This window comes from Pieris rapae, chromosome 20, assembly GCF_905147795.1.
Source record: "Pieris rapae chromosome 20, ilPieRapa1.1, whole genome shotgun sequence".
Classification (NCBI taxonomy): Eukaryota; Metazoa; Arthropoda; class Insecta; order Lepidoptera; family Pieridae; genus Pieris; species Pieris rapae.
Window position 1 is genome coordinate 2,898,609 of NC_059528.1, and position 25,441 is coordinate 2,924,049.

General features: G+C 31.9%; 1 protein-coding gene across 6 annotated transcripts in view; it reads right to left on the minus strand.

Annotated features, from left to right (window-relative positions):
• The window catches only part of LOC111000963 (guanine nucleotide exchange factor DBS), an 83,406-nt gene that overhangs the window by 43,697 nt on the left and 14,268 nt on the right, over positions 1 to 25,441 (minus strand). For 5 of the 6 annotated variants that reach the window (XR_002600457.2, XM_022270587.2, XM_022270590.2 and 2 more), the window contains exons 2-11: positions 11,421 to 11,622; positions 10,167 to 10,257; positions 8,732 to 8,962; positions 7,848 to 7,981; positions 7,278 to 7,397; positions 6,820 to 6,940; positions 5,618 to 5,768; positions 4,567 to 4,721; positions 3,825 to 3,995; positions 2,740 to 2,877 (exon numbers count right to left, since the gene is read on the minus strand). Coding sequence is in view for 5 of the 6 variants with exons in the window: in XM_022270587.2 (XP_022126279.2) it covers positions 2,740 to 2,877; positions 3,825 to 3,995; positions 4,567 to 4,721; positions 5,618 to 5,768; positions 6,820 to 6,940; positions 7,278 to 7,397; positions 7,848 to 7,981; positions 8,732 to 8,962; positions 10,167 to 10,257; positions 11,421 to 11,622 (1,514 nt within the window). In the remaining variant the exon portion in view is untranslated. Of the gene's footprint in view, positions 1 to 2,739; positions 2,878 to 3,824; positions 3,996 to 4,566; positions 4,722 to 5,617; positions 5,769 to 6,819; positions 6,941 to 7,277; positions 7,398 to 7,847; positions 7,982 to 8,731; positions 8,963 to 10,166; positions 10,258 to 11,420; positions 11,623 to 15,304; positions 15,396 to 25,441 lie in introns of those variants that run through there. The other variant, XM_022270588.2, reaches the window with a different exon arrangement.

Consider the following 25,441-nt stretch of genomic DNA (forward strand, 5'->3'; position numbering starts at 1 on the left):
TTACACATGAGTTAACTTACGAAGCATTTTAAACTGCCTAATATAATAAGGCTTACAGTATGAATCAGCGGTATATACACGATAATAATACGAAGAAGCAAAATACAAATCATTGGTTAATGTATGGATAAAGTACCAAATAGCTATGCAACACATACATTATTTGAAAAATGAAAGTTCCGAATAAGATACTTCGCGTTTCATGACGAATAGCCCTATCTGACAGTCATGAAACGCAAAAATACTGTTTATCCTACCAATAAGTAATAAATAGCTTACTTGGAACTTATCCGGACATTGTGAAACAGACCCTTAACTTAATTAAAGCGAGATAGACATTACTTTAGGAATGCATTTATTATATAAAAGATACACGTAAGTCCTCAGGAAATAAACAAGTTTGCTAAGAAATGCCCTGAGGAACTACCTGATTGACGACTTCCTATTACTAGCCCTAAAAAAATGTTATTTAACTTACTTATATAAATTATACAACTTTCTATTGAATGTAATTGATATATTTATTGCTAAGACAACCGTGTAAGTATAATACAGTAATAATGTATATGTTTTTGATAACATGCAAATAAATAAGTTGACTATTTAGTTACTTGCATAAATGCGACGATTTTTACAATTATTTATAACCTGTTTCTAAGCATGAACATTGGATATGAGTTTTAAATAAAAAGCTATTATTTATTCAGTATCATAATAAACAAAAAATAATTAATATTCCATAGGCAAAGGGTCACCTGTCTGCGTGGTAATCATATCACGTCATAGATATACACGATCTATTACGAAAGTTATGCGCCATATACAAAAATATTTCTAGATTTTTCTCGCGATAAGCTAGCTGGCTTACTTAAGGAGTACAGATTGGTTCAGGGCTGGACATATTCGAAACCATCTTTATGTGCTTTTTACTGGTATGTTCGACTGTAAGCGCCTGTAACGTTATACCTAGAATTTCAGGTAATAATAAAATTTCTGATATATGATATAATTATGATATATATAGCCATATGCAAAACCAAAACAAAACAAGAAAAGCACTATATCCTATGAAACTATAGCCTTCAAATGACTTTGTATGTAATAATATTTAAAAACAACGGACTACAAAAACTGTGATTTTGTTTGAATTGATAAAAGAAATCAGATAAGTTCATACGAGAGAAAAAATAATACTTTTGATTTAAATTGGAAATGCCGGTTGAAATTAGACGCGGTTATCATTAGTAATAATGCTTAGTGAACCGTGAAAGCATCTATGACCTCTGCTTTCGCCTACTTTCCATACTCGACACTGGTTTTTGCGACTTTAAAACTTGAATTAGAGTAATTTACGTCATTAGAAAAGTAAATAGAATTTTATTTAGGCTATAATGACCGAATAGAAACAAGATTATTACAGTATAAAAATGTTAGTCTAAACCTGTCAATCACGCGAAATGTGCAGTCGAATTATTACCAACGTATCAACGTATACTTTGTTGTAGAAATAATCTCAGCGTTTTAAGACCTTCCTTCCTACTTAAAAAGATGTTACCATTTCCATATTCTTCCTTTCTCAGTTAGGCGTGAGATAGCAGATGTTACAAAATATAGAATTTTGCTACAGGTAATGTTGACTGTCCTGAATTACTATATACGTCGTCGATAAAAAATACATTCAAATACAGAGGGCATGGTTCATGGTTAGGTTAGGTCAGCGCCTAGGGCGGCGACTAAGTTTAACAATTAACTCTTGATTTCGCCTCAATAGCTATGGTGTCGGCAAGGAGCTGACATCTAAGTTTCTCAGTGGAATAAATTACTAAGTGTGCTTCAACGAATTTTTAGTTATTTCATTGCTTGTTTCGATATTTATAGTTGGATTAAAATGATTTTATTGTTACCATTTCATTATTAGATTTTATATCCATTTCATTATTTGGTACATAATAACAAAAGCCTTTATTTCAGATACCTTTACATTTAAACACATTTCCATTTTGATCCTCTTCTAAAGTATCCTTTTTATTCCATTTTTTTTCAAAGGCCTCCTACAAATGCCACCTCAGGATTAAGTACTTAATTATATATGTAAAGATTTGTTTAATGGCGTAAAAAGCATTATATTTGCAAGTATTTTATAAGCTGTAAATCTTTCTCAATAAATAAATTTGAATAAAATCGCCTTAGAATTAAAAACTCTTACAGTATGAACATACCTACAATGTTGTACAAGGAAAAACTTAGAAAGGTTTACTTTCATTAATAATTATTATTCTGCAGTCGTGTGCGTGAGACGCCCTTGTAGCACCGAATTAAGCTCGCCTATGAATATTTATGGGTGCATGTCAACAAAAACGATAATTGAAATCGTGTTCAAGTAGGAATGGTTCTGAATTTCTTTTTTTTAATTTCCAACACAGAGCAATACCAAAATAGAAATTTTTTGATTATTTTTAGTTTTGGTACTACTTATGGTAAAATGTCTTTACACCAACGTTTCTCCGGTGAACAATTGCTGAAGTTACGAGTCTCTACTGTGCCTTGTGATACTCCTCAATCATGTCATGACATGACAATCTATTTTGTGATCATATTTAATGAGTTAAACCAATATTACAATATTAAACGTTATTCAATAAAAGGCTCCACTAAAAGCTGTTTATCGTATAGTAATAATATAGATCAGTGTGAAGTAATGAAGACTATACATTTTCAATAAAGATATAATAAACAAACCTTTTCGGCTAGTGGTAGTATGGCAGCACTCTGTGGTGGGACAGACTGCACGGGACGAGCAGGCTTAGCCGCTGCTCGCTGAAGTGTTGCCCGCTTCACAGTCACCATTAACCACACATCTTCTACTCTTTGTGATACCTGGGATCAGTAAGTAAAGGTTAAAGGATACATTTCTGTTGAAGCATGTTTTTTTATATAGCAAGCAAATGTTTTGTAAGATCAGCCTAGAATTTGCTCATAAATATTAATAGATAAATGGCAATACTGCAGAAATATAAATTTCAGCAGTATGCTAGGAGGCGTAATTAAATTATCGTGGTTGATTAAACATATCTAAGGAACTTTACAATGGTGACCTATGAAAGATTTTAGCTTCCGATTAATAGAATTAATTCAGTACTTTTACATCTTTGCTCAATGTTTTATTTAACATTGACCCTAATGAACGAATGTTAATATTTGGTTGTATGCGAGTAGATGACACAAAGCATATTTCTTTACTAAACAACTATTGTCACGTTCCAAAATTATAAATATATATAGAATAAAAAGCCATATATATATATAATTAATATAGATTTTCTTCACATTCACCATCGGTAATCTCTTAAAAGAATTTATTTCCTATAAAGTATAATAACCACAAGAAACGACAGGTTTGCGCGCCAAAACTTATTACTTCGCATGCGCTAAAGCTGACGTCTTCACAGATTATTAAAATGATTAACATGCCATAGACTTATTTGCGTTTGTTTTATTAATTTTTTAAATATTAAATTTTATTGTTTTTCAAAATTAAATACATCGCAAATAAAAGTTATGTAAGTACATAAGGTAGTTTATATAGAAACTTAAGAAGCTTAAGTTTTAGTTTAAATATATCCAAATACGCCTATTATTGTAAAAGTCTTTACGACTTATGACATTTCTTATTTTGTCTACTATTTGTTAGTTTATTTTGCTTAAATAAATAATTGTATAATCAGTACATTCTATAAAATATTTTAACTTTGAATTTATATAGTAATATATTAGGTAGTTTCTATATAACCTGTTTATTCTTGTAATAAAATAGAAAAGTTTACTTGTGTCACTAGCGCCCTTGTTTCCTGTGTTGCAGATTGCATGAGCATCTCCCGGAATTCTTCGGGTGACGTCAGTCCGAATGTCTTCGCATCTTCTATGAGTTTATCTACAGCTATAAGACCGCCTTCTCCCGCCAAAATTTCAACTCCAGTGGTACACCATTCATTTGCCTTAAAATTTTATATAAGTTGTGAGAAATTTTGTGATTAATTTTTTTTCAAATAATACCTTAAGGACTGTTCATAGTTACTAGGCGTTTTATATCGTTTGAATTGCTTTGTTATTTTGTAATGTGAAACTTCTTTATTGGCTTAGAAAAAAATACTGTCACATTTTACGGTTACGCGTCACATATTTCCGTTACGAGCCATCTTTTTTTAATAATAAAAAAATACATAATTGTATTATTTGTAATCATGTCTATGATAGTAAAAGCCTGTTGTTATACTTTATCTAATTTAATCTTTATTTAACCAATTTCTGTAATATATAGGAGCATAATATAGGAGATCAAGTTTTCGAATAATAAGATCATAAAAAAGTTTCACTTCTTACGTGTGTACATTATTACACGCCCACATTTTTTTAAATACTATATTTTACTTGGATGCGATATTTATTTATTTTTATTATTATTTGATTTAACAAAATGAACTGACTGTGATAGGCTATAGTCTATATATTTGACATCACATAGTATTTAAGTAATAATATTTATATAAATTATAAATGAAAGTTTACCTTGTCTATTCGATCCATAACTTCTCTTGCTTTAGCCAAAAGCAGATTTCGTTTATTTATTTTGTCCAACAATAAAGCACTCGTTCGTCTTAATTCTTCACATTTTGACTCGATATGATCCACTGAACTCAATGGATCTTGCATCAATGTTTCACCTGAAAATGTTTTTTGAAAAGTAGGGTTAATAATTTATTTATGATACCAAAATTCATTAAATTGTTTAGGTTAACTAGTAGTAATTAACATTCGCTCGAACGGTGAAGAAAAACATCCTGAGGAAACCGACTTGCCTTACACAGAAAGAGTTGACGGCGTGTGTCAGGCACAGGAAGCTGACCACCGCTGACTTGCCTATTAGATTGATTATGAAATAGTTACCAAAATCTGAGGCCCACACCTAAAAAGAGTTTGATAACTAAAAGTAACTAAAGTAATTATGATCCTACAAATTGTACTTATTTATTAATTTAATTAACACTTTGTTGCAAGTAATCCCCAATTAAAAAAAACATTTGTGCAATTCACACATGGTAGAAGTGAAACCTTCAAAAACAAATATAAATTAATCATTTTCCACTATCTAAATGTGTGTATTCTTTAAAAACAGTATATTTTAATTATACATTTTAATTTATAAGTTTAATATAAATCTTTAATTTGACAAAAACTAAAACAACGAAAGTTTGAAATTCGATCAAAAAAAAAGCGGCAGTAAAGAGAGGCTGTATAATGCCTCCTATCTCATTTTCTCCCACGTTAAATCTTATGAATTGATGTTTCTGTCTCTCTTTACCGCTGCATCCGGTTTGAAATCACGACGATTCGAAAGAAGTTTATCTATCTCATTTTCTCCCACGTTAAATCATATGAATTAATGTTTCTGTCTCTTTTTACTGTCGCTTTTCCGTTGCATCCGGTTTGAAATCACAAGGATTCTAAAGAAGTTTCACTTCAATAATTAAATAACGGCGGCGGATCTCTTCCAGGCAACCACTATGGTTAGTTTAAATTATACCATATTTAAACTTTACAAGTAACACGAGATCTATACCTTCGTCAATTACTGATGATGCAGCTTCTAGATCTCCATTGCATAGTTTTTCAAAATCGTTAGCCTCATGTATTAGGCCATCGACCCGGTTCGCAGTTTCACCCACTTCTGTCATATCACATGCTGCCTTTAAATGCGTGTCTAAAGTCGCCTGAAAATAATTAAACATATAAAACCTCAAACTACCCAGAACCTATTTAAAAAAATATATCGTCTATGTAGGTTGTCGAAATGTCAAAGCCTAGCCTCCTTTCAGATCTAAATAAAAAAAATATCTGTCATGTATTTATTTACGCGTGACTTTTCTCAATTGTTAAAGTGAGTGTTAAAATGGATATGTTAATGTCATCATTAATTTTAGTGTATTAAATAAATTAATTTTATGTGAAAATGACTTTAGATATTGTGTGTAATTTTCGTAAATGCAGAAGATCATTATCTAGTCAAGCGTGGGTCACGACGTGTTCACATGCATTTTGTGTGGAACATGGAAAAAGCGAATTTAGGCAAAACGCTGAGAATTCATTGACTTGTCCCGCATGTGGAAATGAATTGCGAGATAAATTCGACGTTATTCAAGCTGATCTAAAACCAAGTGAAACATTTAAGTCAATAGTTTTAGCGGGATTAAAACCGGATACCATAATGGATGTAGCCATGCGTGCGATGTCGTTTTGGTCATACCAAATTGAACAAGAGACTTTATATCAGGAGACTTTAGCAAAGCATTCAAAAGAGAAGTTTCAGTGTCTAGAAGAGGCCAGCAATATAAATATGAAAAAACTTCACGCTGAATTGGAAAGTTGTAAACGTAAGATTACCACATTACAATCAGAATTCAATAAGAAAAGGAAACAAACGGAGGAATTGAGTGCAAAGTTAGAAGACAAGACGCGTAGACTTCAAAAATTGACATTTGAACTAGAGTCATACAAGCGAAAGGATATTCGCTCAAACAATTTTCAGGAAAGCAATACCAGTAAACGTGATGTCTTTATGGATATTTCTGAATTAGTCGTGAATAGAGTGCCATCAGAGCCATTTATATTCAAACCTATGAAAGACCTGGAGGAATCACGAAGAATGGGTTCCCCCAAAACGCCAATGTTTGACTTCCGTCATAGAAATAAAAATCGACGCGAAGCAAATACAAGTTTTAATTTTAGACCGATACAATAAGTTGCATGACATATTATAATTACCTGCATTTGTTTAAAGTTTAATAAAAATGTTCGGAACTTGAGCCAATGGTTTAATTTCATGGAATGTTTCTTCCAAAAGTTGTCGAATTGTTTTTCAGTCTCTTCGAGTTGAACTAGTAGCCTGAAAATTTGTTTTTGTTTAGTTATGACTTTGTTTAAACTTAAAAGGTTAAATATGCGCAATTTGCCCTGTTAAACCGTATACAATAATTTACATTTAAAGGCTTGGTTATTAAAAACTGTGTTTTATGATCTGCTTAGTCCTCCGATATATTTTCATAACGCTACATCACAATGTTATTGCCATCTGCCATCGAGTTGTGTGACAGGAAATCACCGGCGACTCACTTTTCGCGATCACTTTAACGAAGTAACACTACTGTTCTGATCACTTTGTTAACTTATATATATTCACTTAACGTAAAAGAGAAAAGTCTGTTTATATAAATAAAAATTACCTTTCAACAGCGGCCACGTGACTAATAATATTATAAGTAAGATTTGGTTTTCGCACTTGTGTCAGCAAATCTTCGCCTTGCGTTGTCGCTGACGCCAGTTCGGTTTTTAAAGCTTTATAACTGAAAAGGGTAAGAGATGAAATAATTATAAATTAAGTATCGATAGATTGAATTGTTATTGATATAAGTAATTAATATCGATTGCTTAGAAGCTTAGATCAGGCATACTAGCATTTTGCTGAGTTATGCCCCGAGAGTTTAGTCAGACTCTCTTCAATTTATTATCAGCATTCCTGGCAATTAGCATTTAATAACTTTGCATGTCTTCTATTTTTAATCATTCCCCTAGACCCAGGAACTGTACAGTACTTATTGTTATTGAATCAATTCTGTAATATATAGTTATATGCTAAATACCTTCCATCCATTTCAAATGGGAATATTATTTTAAATTAATTATATTACGTCATTGTATAAGTATCTAAGTGACTTTATGAGACTAGCATAAACTAGACTAGACACGTATACATAATATAATACAAGTACAAATATAAGCAAAAATAGACTCACCTAGATTCTTGACAGTCTAAAAGGTCTTTGGTTTGTGCGGGATCGTTTCCCATGTCGCAATCAACTATTTCGTGCATAAACTCGTCCAATTTCGTGGATATCTCCTTCATTAGAGTCGAAAATTTCTCTAAAGCCTGTAAATGATACGATTTGTAAGTTTTTATGATACAATATCGACTTTTGAAAATTTACGATTATTTTTTCAGTTTTTCATACAGCGATCAGCTATATGAAAATTCCCGGGTATCCACATGGATTCAGAGCGCAAGGGTTTCATCATTTTAAAACCTACTATTTATACATACCTCATTAAATGCGTGTTTCGTGTTATTTGTGACCATTTATCTAAATAAATTTGTAGGAAAATGCAAAGATATGACTCATATTATATTTGGTGATATCATCATTCCTTTTATTTTTATTATTTTATACTTTTATTATTTTATTTTTTATTATTTTATACTTCCTTTTATATTTATTTAATTCGTTAATTATTTATTTATATTCACAATTTTATTAAAAGATCTGCACGTACTTGAGTTATAAAAAAATTTAAATCGGAGTAATTTTTACGAAAAATATAATTAAAGTACAAAGTTTTATTACCTACTCACAACAGCTGGACTTGCAATATGTCAAACAAATAGACAAAAAATTTGCCCTAGAGGCAGTTGTTAGTACAAATCTTGAAAGAAAAGAAACTAAAATCATACTACTGATTGACGTGTATAAATAACTTGCATTTTATTCCACGCGTATAAAAACACCAAGTGGTTTGGTGCCTGATGGGCCACACAGAAGTTCCATTCTACGTATTTAGTTTCTAAGTAAACTAAATACTTAATTCATACTCTTAATAAAATAGAAAGGAAAAGAGAACTTACTATCCGTTGTTGAATCCACTCTGAATGTGAATACTGTAATTCACCGCCCAAATCTGGAGTTAGCTGTGACCTGTCGAAGTGTTCGTACAACTCTTCCACACAAGAACAGACCAGCACACGAAACCGGAACTCCTCTTTGAATAATTTACTGCTCACTTCCGATAATGCCTTTTGAAGAAAGCTTGCGGGACGTAAGACATACACCGTATGGATTACGCCAGGGAAGAATTCCTGGAATGGTTGGATTTATTTTAGTATTTTTCATTGGTTAAATAAAAGATTTTTGGTATTTAATTACGTAAAAATTCGATATAGGTATACTTTATAATAAATAAAAAAATATTCGGTTTTTATACCACGTGATCTCAAACATGCCACATCAGTGCAAAGGATATTTCATGAACTAAATTTGGCAAATTAACATATTATACTTAGAGCCTGTTTCACAATGTATGGATAAAGTACCAAATAGCTATGCAACATATTTCGCGTTTCATGACGAATAGCGCTATCTGACAGTCGTCAAACGCAAAAATACTGTTTATCCTACCAATAAGTAATAAATAGCTTATTTGGAACTTATCCGGACATTGTGAAACAGGCCCTTAGTCTTTTAAAAATTAAATATTTAACAATTAAATCAATGCATGCTAAAAATACGAGAAATAAATTAAAACAATACAAATTTTACGCAACAATAAATACATAGAAATTACTAACAACTAATCATAAGATTTAGTTCAGATTTTATTTGAATATTGGTCAACCATTAACACGGCTAACGCGATTGTCCCAAATACTTATATAGCTTAAGGCTCGACAGCTTACAAGAATAATCTTATGTATGTGTATGTGTATAAGTAGTATTTAAGATATCGCTTTATACACAATATTTGATGACCTAATGATCTATTGATCGATTAATATTTGAATACCAAATGATCTATCTTATTTTATTTATTTCTCGCACCCTCTCGATTGGAAAAGACTCGTTCAAGCCCTCATTGTAGAGAGCTGCCGATAGCTTAGTGAAAATTCCACCACCAGAACCTCTGATCCTGTCTTCAGGGCTCCGTCTGTTGACTTAGGTCTTTTGTTGCAGACATACCGTACTTATCTATATATTTATTCGCTACTTAGTGTATATGTGTTAGGGTACAAATGTAGGGCTTAGTTCTCAATAATTAAAATACGTATTTTATTATAGAAGCTATATCAGTTTTATCCGGTAAATGTATTAAAACAAAATAGTTGTTGAGATACCTAGCACAGCTTAGGTTTCAATTCCATAAACCAAAAAGACAATTTTTAAAACACCTTGTATATTTATGATTAGTTGGCATGGGCGGCGGTATCACTTAACATCAGATGAGCCTCCTGCCCGTTTGCCCCCTGTTCTATAAAAAAAAAACGTATACGTAAAAACTACACTTACGGATATTCTCAATAACGTTGCTTTTACAGAGTTCCATCTATCTTTCCGCCGGTCAATTATTATGTGGAAGCCCATTTCCGCTTCCAGTAGTCTGAAAATAAAAGGATACATACAAATAGACTGAATTGTTCAATTAATTCATCGTCTCTATAAGTAAAATAACTCATTTGTCTCTTCGTCTCAAGGCGGGATACTATTGTTAAATGTCAACTCAAAAGTCGGTCAATTGTCAAAAGAAAACACGATTTGACGATTAGATGTTAGATTTATCTTCTCCACTCCACCGATAATAATCAGTCGCTCCGCTAATTCCGCTCATTTAACTAAAGTAGTCTTTCGTTTCTTTACGTCAAATTACAAATATGTTTTTGCTGTCATGACAAAAGACAGGTGCAAGAACTACGAGTTAATATAATATAATAATTCGCTTCTTAAAAACTATTACATGGGTTTCGGTTGTGAAAGTCGTATTTCTAATCGATTTAAAGAGAAAACCCAATTCCAAAGTTTTAGTTGTTAGAATGTTTCCATCGTATAAATGGCCAAATGTCGGTTTAGGTCCCTTTGTACTATTTTTTTTACATTTCTTACACTTTTAACAAGTTGTCATCAGCCTTTCTTGTTGAGCAGTGTTGGCCTAGTGCCTTCAGCGTGCGACTCTCACACCTGAGGTCGTAGGTTCGATCCCCGGCTGTGTACCAATGGACTTTATTTCTATGTGCGCATTTAACATTTGCTCGAACGGTGAAGGAAGACATCGTGAGGAAACCGACATGTCTTAGACCCAAAAAGCCGACGACGTGTGTCAGGCACTGGAGGCTTATCACCTACTTGCCTATGACATATAAAAATGTTCATGAAACAGATCCAGAAGTCTGAGGCTGTAGCGCCACTGACTTATTATTATTTAACTAGTAACTAACCTTGAAAAAATAATTACTGAAATATAACTATATTTGAGTAATTAGTTTTGTTTATTAGTTAGGTTAGGTTATATTAAGCTAAATATCTAACATATTTGTATTATGAAGTTTTACTATCGCGTAAAAATGCAATCACCGGTGATTCATTGAGCGTGTTATCTGATAGTGGATTTCATCTTCATCTAAGATTAGGCCGGTTCTCCGCGTCGTGCACTGTTTGGTACGAGTTATTTGACCGCGTGTTAAGCCAATAATATGGTTTATTGTACTGTTGAAAAGGCTTCAGATCTATTTGAACCCCAGCCTATAATAAAAAAATATTGAAACTTACGAGGGCACTGAAGTGAGGTAGAGTAGGAGTCGGCGGTATTCACTTGGTGTAAGTACGTGGAAGTTATTGTTGTCTGGGAACGTGATAAGAGGACGGTGGTCGCGCGCCAAACCGCCAGTGGCAAGAGCATACTGTGGCAGCAATAACTCTCCAACATTTCGACCTTCGTCATTCTCGCTGCTGCATCCATCGCATTCCGCTTCTGTAATGTACAAATCAATAATAAAGACAACAGTATTAGATATGCTGTCTTAAGCTGGAATTTTATTTTCTATCAATGTTTTGGTTATAATGCAGCTGCATAGTGACCACAATATTAATTTATCTGTATTTTAAGTTTTCTTTTGTTTTTCAAAATTAATACATTATAATAATACAAACATCTTCATTGCTCTAAGCCTTCATTTGGATGGTGTTTGATCGTATATTGGTCAGACAATTTTTTTAATGATTCAAGGAGATCGTCACGTATGTAGCAGGATTGTGTTACATTAGGTCTCTTTTATAGAATAATGAGACAATATAAAACACAATTACATCAACAAATATGGATATTTAGGGGTAGATCAATATAAAAAAGCTTTTTTCAGCGCCTATTAGATACCTAATTCGCGTTATTGAGGGAACAAGTATTAAATAGGAATCTCTTTGTTCGAAGCGTAGTTCATATTTTAAAAAAATTGCAGAATTTATTAACTGTAATTGTCATGTTTATGATAGAGAGATAGTCATAATATATTGTAATCTTTACAGTAGAAAATGCATTATTTATTTGCAGTTTATTTAAATAAATTAAAAAAAACTTTGTGGATTTTTAATTTGGTTTTTCTTGTAAAGATGCGAGAATTCCATCTGTTGTAGAAATCTATGCAATGACAACAGTTAATATAACAGGCCGCGTTATACATATCACGAAACCAATCACAATAACGATCAAATCGAATTCTTGACCATCATACTCCATATCAATCTACAAAATTCGATTTCCCGACAATTTCGTTAGAACCGCTGACAGAGTGGTCCAGGGATTGCGAACCAGTGGAATTCGTTGCATACTTGATAATTGACATGGTTTTAATTAACGTCTCAAAGTCCATTTTTTCTGTTTCGTAAATTTGATTAGCAGCTCATTATAAGTACCGGCTTGTGCAATGAAGTGAAAATAATGGGAAAGTAGAGAGTACAGACATCGGAGACCGCGTTAATTGGAGAATGGTGTAGGCGGCTCTGACCTGGTGGGCCGTAGGAAGGAAGATAAGAAGGAATAGACCCATTTTAATAAGTATTTGATAAGCTAAAATATGAGTATGCAACAAAGCGATGGCAAATTATTAAAATTATATGACTTCTTTTTAGCGGAGCGTAATTTGAGCATTTCTATTTATTATAATATATCGAAATTATGCTTATAAATTGTTTAAATGTGTGTGTGTATCTGAATGAATAGGCTATTATTGATAAATTTTACTTGACTTATATAGGATTTTAGACATTTTTACTTATAAAAAACAAATTGAAGTGATAGCCTAGTTTTTATCGAAAAAATAAACACTTTATTGATATTCACGATTTAACTGAAAAAGAAATACATTTCTGAATAAAAGGTTGACCTCTCCTAGACAATAGCAATGTTCGTAACCACTGACATATAACGATACATCTATATAGTATATACCTACCTGTTCCAACCCATTTACTAGTTCACAATATTACAATGTGAATTTAACTGAAAAACCTAAGGATGGAACAGACAGATATAAGACATAATGTTATTTTTTTTCTAAACTTCGTTATTGTTTCAAATGAACCCATAATGTGCATATATGCCTGGTATGCATTCTGTTTTAGCAATATTAATTTCCCACAGTAAATTTCATTGCATCAAAAGCACTCAAGTATAATCGTTCTCTTCTTATTACTGCTATCTCAACTCCGTTAGTTCTAATAAAAATTCTTCGGTAGTACTAAAGATTATATGTAAGTAGATCAATGAACTCAATTAATCCGAAGGTCGCATAGCAGAATTGTTGCATACAAGAAAAATGTTCAAGGCAGTCTTTTAAAGGTCCAAAGAGTCCAAAAAATCCTTGTATGTATAGGCAGAGTCTGTGAAACCCAGTAAGAATGTTATAATCATACAGATTTTATTTAAGAAATTCTGGTAGCGCACGCACCACAAGACACTTAATAATGTTGGGCATTCTGTTAACGACCTAGGTCTGGATATCCATAGATGCTCCCCTTACGCTTTAAAGTCGATTTTTGTTTAGTTTTTTGTGATTTTTTTTTTATGGTTTTGTTTGATATTTGTATGATCGCTTCGTGTAGGTCATGTTTGCCTGTAAGTACTTGTAAATTTATCAGTGTGCCGAGCGTTGGCAAGCTTTTATTAATAAACAAAACACGACCCAATAATCCTATCAGCCTCAAAGCTGTCTCTTCTATTTAACATGCTTTCGAAAGAGAAGGCGTCTACTAGTTTGGTTGTTGCGTGAATATCATAAATCAGCGGATCGCGTAGAAGCGAACAATGCCGGGCTGTTGCCGTGTCCTGTATCGGGCGATTGCTGGTGGGATTTTAGTGGGTAACCCTTAACAACGCTGCTGGAGCTCGTCTGAATGTAACGTATATTTACTGAAGACTACGTAAGTATTAGGTTGTGAGTAGGTAATTCCAAGTTAGTCACGTGTTATAGATATTTAACGAGTTCTGTAAAATTAAATCAGTAATTGATTTTTAATGTCAAGTCGATGTCACGAATTACCGCCGTACAAAAAGTGATAAACATTAAAATTTTCTACACTTTCTCGAAATTTCACTCCATTAACATTGTACCGTACACTATTGTACATTGCTCAGGATATTATACAATTTTATAAAACAGATAATATACTTTTTTTATATAGTTTCGAGATTGCCAAAAAAAGCATTTATCTTTGTACTTGTATATGGAGTATATAAGGTAATACGTAGTCATAGACGTATTAATAATAGTAATAATAATAATCTTTTATTAGGTCTGGGCCTCAGATTTCTGTATCAATCTAATAGGCAAGTGGGTGATCAGCCTCTTGTGCCTGACACACACTGTTGACTTTGGAGCTAAGGCATTCCGGTTTCCTCAAGATGTTTTCCTTCACCGTTAGAGCGAATGTTCAATGCGCACACAGGCAGAGAGTCCATTAGCGCACAGCCGGGATCGAACCTACGACAACAGAGATGAGAGTCGAACTCTGAAGCCATAAGCCAACACTTTTCAATGACGTATCAATTTCCTGTTTAATATTTTTTTGTAAATTGTAAACCTATCAAGTACGCAATGTATGGCTAACCAATTACATTTTATAGTACAAAGCCTTTTTTTAACAAATACCAGTCTATTCATTTAAATAATTTATATATAAATACATAAATTCAACTGTGTTTATTAATTTTAAGTAAAAAATACATGTCCAGCTGTTCTATTTAACAAACTTAATTATAAATTCCTTAAAATATATTTATATATTATGTATAATTTAATTACATGTTTGATTTTATTTATTTTTGTTTTTTCAACTGTTATCAACACGCCTGAATGCATGAGTGAGTATGTGGGTAAGTTTTTTAGGTTTAAAGTTGTTTTAACTTTATAATTTAAAGTATAAGATCTTTTAAATTTATAGACGCAATACGTTAAATCAGTATTTATTTATAACCTGAATATCAAGTGACACCAAATTGATAGACGGCATCTTTTGATACGTTATGTCACAGACTAAAGTAATAATTATAAATAAGTCGTTATTTAACTAAAATATTGAGATTATCTACAAAGAATAAATATCCGTCATATCTGTTCTTTGTGGTTGTTACAAGTGTAAAATGCAATTGTATTCATTACCGTAAATTCCGAAACATTGCATTCTCCGTCGCACGCGACAACACACGTCGCTTGTGATCACACTACTATTATCAGACATTACACACCCCTGACCTTAGCCAGCACAGAGCACTTGACTCCCGGACGTCAAAAACGTATTGGATTTAGACATGTGCGAGTCATAGTTCGCGCATTTAACTTTTTTAAACGTTTACCGCGAAACGCGATGTTCTTAATACTAATCTCTTATCGGATATCAATGAGATAAAATCTTGTATCACTTATTTTGTTAAGTGGATATGTTGTTGCTGTCAAGCCTGTCAAACGTCATTCGCCATCTTTGAATTTAGAGTCATTTACATAAGATTATCGAAGACTTAATTATTAAATTAGCATTGCATATACATTATAGAAAGTGAACTTTTTAACACTTTCCGAATATTGTGGAAAGTAACGTCAAAATTTAAATAAAATAGCTAAATCTACATTGGACTTTATATTCAAATCTTTATTGTTACGGCTACAGAATAAATCTGTTATAATGGCATCGAGGGTACTACTCATTTTGGTCGTAAAAAGTATAAAGTTAACAGCCGATGATGTTGTTATTAAGTTCTTAATATGTACATAGAATTCAGCCGGGACTTTTGATTTTGGTCAATATAACCAGTTTGTTGTTCTAAGTGATGTCGTCGTAAACGTTTTTGACTGTATGTATACCTAATAATGAAGCCGCAGTGTTGGTCTAGAGTCTTTTGTTTGCTAATCCCTGAGGTAGTAGGTTTAAAACTTCTGTGCACCATTGGATTTTCTATCTATATGCACATTTAAATCTCGAAAGTATGTTCTAAGAAATATCGTGAGGAAACTGACATGTCAACTGTCCTGATGTGACCAAAAGTGTCGATGGCATGCAAGCGTAGAAGGCTAAAACAAATTATAGCATAGAGGCTTTCTTTCGCCAAGATTGTAGCATCACTGGATTTTTTTTAATTACTCAAATCTCATTACCACATAACAATTCACCGTGTAACAAATTATAGATTACAAATTTATTAATTAAAAGTTAAACGACAGCTAATTCTGTTACTCAATTTGTCGAAATTAGGGTCAACGAAAACAAAGGAGTTAGAAATTTAGGACAAGATCGGCTGCATTGTTCCAAACGATCAAAGCACTTCAAGACATTTGCCGTCATACAAACACTGCCGGTATGCTGTTACTTCAATTTATATTTATAGATTGCATTGTTTAGGAATGAGATGAGAAACATAAAGAACTACATTCGAAGAAAAGAAACTCGAAAAGAATGTAGGATTACCCTCGGATTGAATAAAAAGACTATCGAATTGTAATGGTGAATTGGTCGTGATTGCTATTTTGATTCTAACAACCATTCAGCAGCAGTGAGCAGTTTTTATTAAAAATAGATTTTTCAGTGAGTTATGACAAAGAAATAGTTCCTTATATAAAGTGGATCTGGCACATAAGTTCATCTACTTGACTATAGCAAAAATCAGAAGTAGGGATCTTGGCCTGTCACTTCACCGATTGTATTGGGCAAGTCGAAAGATCGTACCATCCCATTCTCGAAGCAGTTTAAACCATTTTAAAGTCGAATGTATGTATTTAAAACATAAAATATTTTTAATACTGAGACGATAATAAGATGTTAATAGGTTAGCTAATTACGTAATAACTTGAGTTAATTAAATATTAAATTAACTGACTTGGATGACATGGATCTCAAAACTTACGGTAGATGTAAGTATTCTGAGCAAGAATCATTTATTAGTACTAACTAATAGTTTAAATACAAATACGTTCAACAGCAGACTTCGTGTTTAATTTTTGTAATAACGAATACATGCAATTATCTTTCGACATTAACAAAAGATCCGGTTTATTATTAGCAATATTTTAAACGACAAAAAGTCTTGGGAAAATTCACATGTACATATATAGTCTGGCAAGTACTAAAAAATGTAATAAAATCAAAAGATCGAGTTGTTATTGTGAATGATTAATATGTGTTTTTTTGTTTAACATCTACATATATATATCTGTTTTTATATTATATTATTATATCGGTTTTTATATTATTATATTATTTGTGTTGTTTTTCTTATAATAAATAAAAGTATTATCAGTATAAAGTGGGTGATTCTGGCCGATTAAACACTTATGATTTATGATAACCTTGTCTAAATGGCTCTCATGATGAAGAACTTTGTCGTTAGTTTTTTGTATAAAAGGGCTAGACGTTTACAATTAAATAGAAACGCTTTGTGTTCTAAAATACGCGCTTGAAAGGTTTCTAATGGAGTGGTAATCCTAATTATACAAGTATACAGGGGCATTGCACTGTTAAACAATTTATCGTATAAATATATCGTTAGGCAAAAGCTCTATGCTTCTCACATTTATCTATGTTTAATCTATGATTATTTTTTACATCGAAGTTAGCATAAGTCAGTAGTTGAAACTAGGGTTAAAAAAGACAGTTTAATAGCACGTTAATGGTTGAAACGTCGGTGGTTTCGTGTTGTTTCAAACGATATTTTTGCGCTAAGATGAAGCAAAACATTACCAAACTTATATTAAAAGTATGATTTCATGGTTTTGCTGATGAAATGGAAATATGGATTTTATACGTATTTATCGATACTGTACGAAGCTAATTAAAAAAGGAAGAAATAAAAAACTGGTAATTACAGCTAAGATACTGCCAGCGTTAAAGGAAAATTACTATCAAAGTTAAGAAAATTGTAAACACTTTATATTTGATAAGCATTATATTGTAAAATACATTAAAAAAAAATTAAAAGTGTCTGTGCGTGGTAAGTGATTAAAGCAGGGCTTCTGACAGAGAAAGAGGATTGTGCGAAGTGCGTGTTTTGGGTAGCATATACTATGTAGGTTTACGTTGTGTATGTGTCATGGGTGTTTGTTTAAAAAATGCAAATGGACTCACAATTAATCTTTGTAAATTAAAAATGTTCAAAAGTTTACAGAAATATAGTCAACTAAACAAGGATGTGAGGTAAACGTTCCTGAAACAATCTAGGTACAGCATTCTTTCTCATCACGAAAGGACTGACATACATATTCTTAAAAGGATTTTCATTGTGGAAATGAAAATTCCATTTTTTCTAACAATCGCCTACGTTGCATCTAGCTCGTGCTCTTTGTACTGTCACGTTTAGCTCATCAATGCATTTAACACGATTACTAATAAAAACTTATTTTAAAATACATTTATAGTCGTGAATGCGGAACGAAATTTTGTGACAACGGGTAGGATTTTTTTCAGCTGAATTTAAATTATAAACCATACGTATACATGTCTTATACTTTGCTAAAGCCATCTTTCTATAACTATTTCCAAACCAATTCGACTTATTGTCCTTCAAGACCGTAACATTTTTTAAAAGGCCAGCAACACTGTCGCGAGTGCCAAGAAATAAATATATAATTTTACCAAACCATTACAAAGTAAACTTTTTTTTAATTAAAAACCACTTAATTGCCACTGATAACGAGTTTTTTCGTTTAGAGTTGTTTCAAATTTATTTATTTAGTTATTTATTATTAACACTTCGATGCATTACATAAAAGGAAAAAAAAATTAAACATAATTTAATGAAAAGCAACTGGCGGCCTTATCGCTTACGAGCGATTTCTTCCAGACAACCACTGTGAGTAAAGGGTAAAAAAAACATGGATTAAATTACATAAGGTAGGCAAAAAGTGCAAAAATACATAATACAAATACAATAAGAAGGATAAAACATACTTAACAGAAAAAAAAACTAAACTGACATAGTATACATAAAAAAGACAAAAGTAAAAAATGCACATGAATCATGATAATCTAATTCAAGATCACGTCAGTTAGTAGTTAGTACGCAAGTTAGGGATATAACGTGGACAGGTAATGTTTATACAGCAGAAATTTAAAGGAAGATAGAGAAGAAGCTAAGCGAATAGTGACGGGAAGTGAATTCCATAGCCTAGCTGCTGAAACCTTAAAGGAATCGCCCAATTTATTCTGTTTTTTCTAGAATTTCATTACTACAATTACGAAAAATCACAAAGTATGCAAATTTTCAGTACGTCTATAAAGTCAAGACCTTAAAGACGCTATGACGCAGTTTAGGTCAAATAGAAGACAATAGTGTCGTATAAACACGAACATTAGCTGTAGAATTTAGCCACAGACTATTAAAACTGTATAAATCGACCATAGGCAATAAAAACATGACCCTCACAAACTGTTGTAAGAAATAATAATGGTTGAATGGAAGTTACGACAAAAAAAACGGGTTGTTTAATAGCCTTATTATTTTAACTATCTTCCGATAAACGTTGCTTAAGAGAAGCGTTTATTTATGTACAGGAATAGAAACATTAAAAGAATAACACCTATATACTAGTATGTGTCATTAGTATGTAAATAATGTGAAAAAGTTTCACTTTCTAGCCTTCCTGCAATCTACACACAGTCGAGAAAACTTTCTTTATATGTTTATAATATTACCTACCCTATGAACACTTACGACGTTCTTAAGTCGTTCCAACTCTGTTAATCAACAAATAACAGAGTTGGTTCCATTATTTTATTTAGAAATAATAAATTATGTTATATAAGAACAGGTAAGATATGTATAATTGTTGTCAAAACTTATAGTATAACTCTCCTAAGCTATTTAGGCACTCTTCCTTCAGAGCGAGAGAGCCTTGGCGCCGACATTTTTTTAAAATACTTCGTAATATAATCCACAGCCTTGGTAGGTACAGCGAAGTCCCTTTTTTGAATACATTTTTACAGTCCAACTACTTCTAGGATATAACTGGTACTGTCAAATTACCTGCGTCAATATAATAGATGTGCGTATAAAAATGATCTTCAGATAACAAGAGGTACCACCCCCAAAATCCATAATAAATATTTATTACTACGTATATTATATGTATTTACTCTACTTTCTTGAGTGCTAAGAGAAGGTAAGATCTACGTAATGATATGATTTTACTTCTGTACCCGCTTACAGACTACGGCAAGCGATTTTGATTTAGATCATTTTTATATATTACGTTTTCTAAAGTGGGATATATTGATAGTAACTTAAATTAAATATCATAAAAAAGAAAAAAAGAATATATATTAAAAGATCAGATCCGAAATGTCATTATATAACGTATTGATAAAGCGTCAAGTACCAGGGTAACAAAACTGTTAAGAAGTTACCCTGATAGTCCCCGAACTTGTTGGAAACAGATATCGCGATGATTCCCACCGTTTCATTTTATATGTATGATTGATTAATCATGCGGCACGCCAACGCAATTGCTTTGCCTGTACTTTTCTTTTCTCATTCTTGTATGTTATAGGTGTAGAGAAACCGAAATTAACATAGTACACCAGAGCCTAGAAGATAAGGGACTATGCTAGTGTACTTATATATAAGTCTACATGTACTAATTCTATTGTCAGACTTCCGACGCAAAAGCCTAGTGCATTGTTCTGTGGCCTTGGTGTACATATCATATTTTAATCACTACAAGTATAATTTTGAAAATTAATTTGTGTCATATGTATGCAAATTCTAATTTCTGAAGCAGCTAAAGTATGCAGGCTACATTTTTGTTGTAGGATGTCCGGTGTCTGTTATTTCTTTGTCATTAAGTTGTCTGTTTTCTTTTACCATTCGAGCCGGTAATAATGTGCTATTTGAATAGGTAAAACCATTACAGCTTATTTATCAGTGTAGCTTCTATAAGCATTTTTTTAAATTCTGTTAAAGGTTTTTTAAGAATCCGCCAAACTGCCAAAACGCTGTTGCAGTAGTTTATGATATACCAAGTAAAAACGTAATTAAAACTTTGATATGTTAATTAATTACACAAACACGCATATTATATTTTAATAATAATTATGAAACGAAATTTAACTCTAGATATTATGTATTATTATTTGACAGGCGAATATATTTCAAGTCATTTTACGTCAACTTGGATTCAATATCATCTGTGACTGTTTTGAGTTTTGACGCTGACCGTGACTGCCGTATTTTTTTAAGTAATATATTTTTTTATTTATAATGCTTATTAAAGCCTTGTTTTACACAGATTACTCTCACACATAATTTGTCATCCTGCCAAATAGCCTATTGCATACAAAGAAAGATTCCATTGATGTCAGATTTCGTACGCAGGACGGGAATCATACGTTTGACCACACTTCTAGCATATCTCTTAAGAGGAGATAAATGATGCTTACTTCAACATCTGCGGAAATTGCCATAAATTCAATTTAATGAATTAGAAGTAGTATTTTGGTTTATAAAAATCTTATAAGACGATAATTAGTCACGAGGTAAAATAGTTTTTATTTTGTAACGTAACCAAAAATGATTTCATGTGCATTGTTTGCATATTTTCTTTTTAATTTCGCATATAATCTTCACTTTAACAAAGAAAAACGGGGGAAATTCGCAATGACTAAATCTTTTGTTTCTCTTCAAAGAATAAAACGCGAGAAACATGTTTAAATTTAATTCAAGATATCTCAAAATACATCTTATGTACATTATTATTTATTTATTTATTTGGAAACAAAACACATAGGTACATCTTTACAATAAAAATAAAGTTAAAAATAAAACATAAAATAAACACATTGGTTGTATCTACATTATCATTATACCTACTTACAAAAAATGGCTAAATTTTTATGACTTAGGCACTTACATCAAAAAATATTCATACAATGAATGAATGTTGTATGAATACCGTCTAACGTCTTCCTCTGTTTTCGTTCTTATTCAACGTTCACTGAAGCTATTCTTCACTGTAAGGTTAAGGGCAACGTTCGCGGGTAATCACGGAGAGTGTATTTACTATTTGGATTAACTTTTGTTTCCGATATTAGCTAGGAGTTCTGGTATAAACCTTCCTCATTTTCTCGATAGATGATTATGTAACTGCCATACTGATAAACTATGTTTCAGCGTTTGTATAATAAGTTTTTTACGTGTTCATTAGTTCATAATTTGAGCATAATAATCATACTCGAGATAGGGATAAGTAGATAGAAAAAGTTAATTAATAAATAAAAATATTAATGTATGTGGAAAATGAGTTTCATTGTATCGTCAATGCTTAACCATATAAACAGCTAAAAGGAATTAAACATAATGTGATGACTAATTATTAGTAACCCAAATCATTTAATGTAATCTTTTTTTTTAAATGATCAGTTATTATATCGGGCCTCGACATATTATGGATTTCGTGCTTAAATAGGTATATCGTCTAATAGGGGAAGGACGTAGGGCGACTGATAACAGCCGTCAGTTGCATCGCAGGTGCGTCGACCACCTTTCAAGGATTGATAGGTTTCTCATTAGGGTCATTTGGTCGTAACGGTTTTGATAAGATGTTAAAGAATTTGTTACATGACCTGAAATGAAATGTAACAGTTAAGCGTCTCCTCGCAATTATAATATTAATCGCTAGTTAAGTTGATCAGTTATTCGCGTCATCCGAAAAACTTGGTGCGATTTCTGGAAATACAACCTGTATTACTTGTAAAGATAGCGTTTGTTACCAAAAATAAACGTGTTTGGTAACAGGAAATTGAGTCTACGTTAGTAGATTAGATAGCTAATTAACGTATAAAGCTGATTTACGTTTATTATTGCAGTGTTTGATGGATAATCTGTTGAACTCAGTAAGACGCTCACAAAATGATATTATTCAGATATCTAACGGCAAAACATAGTTTCGGAATCGCTATTGAAACAACTGCTTTTGCTTTTCTGCTGCATTTATCTTTGATATATAATACAAAGAAAACTTATAAATCGAGAACGGCTGGGCCGATTTTAGTGCATTTGATTAAAATTTACGAAAACATTTAACATTCATCCCGTCGCTCTCGGCTCAAATTAAATAAAGCTTTCGGATCTCCTATATTCGGATAATTGCGTACAGTCCACATACTTTTCCTGGCTGGCAAGATTATCGCTGTCATGGACAATAGTATTGCCAGTAAATAAAAAGTAACCATTCTCTTAATAAAACTAGTGTCTAGAAAACACAGCTCAAAGCTGAAATAAATGTGACACAAACTTAGGAACAATTGATATGATAGGTTTTGTTTCCTACTTAATAGTATATTATCTTTTAGGATCATAAAGCAATATCTAAATCTAGCAATCAGAACCCTTTGATGATTAATTTTTTGTCATTGGAAATAATAAAGCAATAAAAAAAATAGTTGGTTTTTGTTGGTAGATGTAGAACTATTTATTGGCGAGGGTAGTACGAATTTCAACCAATGATCAAGAAAAGTAAGTGGCACTGTATTTTAAATATATAGAATAAGGTCAGTATTGAAAAGGGATGAACATAATATATTAAAAAATAAAGATGCGTACGTTCAGAAAATTATTTTGTATAAGGTATATCAGGGAACTTAATTGTACAAAAAATGTACACATTGTAATGTTGAGTATTGCAATTCAGTGATAATTAATTTATTATTAATTTTGAATTCGTTATATTACTTATATAAATCTTATGTTTATTTCAACTAATCTGTTACAGATTCATTGACTGTTAGGTACGAAGTCCGCTGGGTCAGGTAGATGTTAATAATACACAAAAACGTAATGCCATACGATTTGCGTACGCTGTCATATCATGTCCTCGAACTTCAATAGTCGTAGATAATAGAGAAACAAATGCACACATACAAAGTACATACGTAATTTGTTTAATATGATAGAACACGTTTTGTCGGCCTACTAGGTAAGGAAACCTGGGCTAGATTAACATAAAAACAATTGTTGCTAAAGTTATAAGACCTTATTAAGATGACTCAAGTAAAATTCTGGTGGGACCATTTCTATAGAAAATTTTTATTCATCTAGATTGTATTTTGTTTTGTATAGAATTGTTTTAGTTGACCCCAAAGAAGAAAGCAAGTTTTTTTCTTTTTAATTGTTTAGTGCAGTCCGTTATTCCTTTAAAGCAGTGTTTCCGAACCTTTTTCGTCCTATTTCGTCCCACCTTAGTCTTAGGCCCCATTTTTAGAATTAAAATGAAATAATTATTCACGTAACAAATATAAATTATAGGTATTAAGAAATAAAAAAAATACTAGAAAATTAAACCAACGAAACACAGGAAATTTGCAAAATAATTAATAACCGAACCAATTCGACCCGACAAGGTCCTACATCGTGTCCATGGGCAGCAATATCACTTAACATCAGATGAGCCTTCTGCCCGGTCAACCCCTATATAAATAAACTGAAATATAAATTACAAACAATGAAAAAAAAATTCAAATATGCTGTGTGGAACACTTATTTAAATGATATTATATACATAGTCTGTTAGTCGATCAAAAAGTCTCACACATTTTAGGCACTTCACTGATCAAAGATCGACTCCTAACAGGTTTTACGTGCCGTGTGGTACTTTTTGCTCTTCGATAATCGTCTTGTTATTGATTCAACAGCGCTACAGTTTACATGGCTCTGAAATTTTGATTCTTAGTTTGATTCGATGTCGTCCATGAATAAATGCAACCATAAACAATGTTGTGTAAAAATATTTTAAAGCGATTTCAAAAATCGAATGTTTTTTTTTAATTTTGAATTATATCGGTCGTAATCTTTGACATCATATAATTTGTGCTTTAAATAAGAAAGTACTTCATACACAACCAGATATTGGTTACATTTAAATAGGAAATTAATTTGTCGGTGCCGTTCGACCTCTCCCGCAAAGGACACTCATAATACATATTAGTATTATTATGCTTTATACATTTATTTACAGCTTATGGAAAATATATTACAGAGTTTTTTTTTGTTTATGGAAAATATATTTTACATACTTAATATAATAATTTTCTATTCGGTAATAAAAAAATCCAAATAGAAAATAATTGTATGTAAATTAATGAATCTAAACATTACAGTGAGACGAAGTCATTTATGGCTTATTTCTTTATTGTCTTTAGAAGTAGTTATTCTCACTTTCATTTGTATATACGTAGTAAGAATACTTCTGCTGATACGCCTAAAGGAACCGTACCTACCGAAACTTTTTTTAATCAGTTCAATGGGACGACTAAGCACC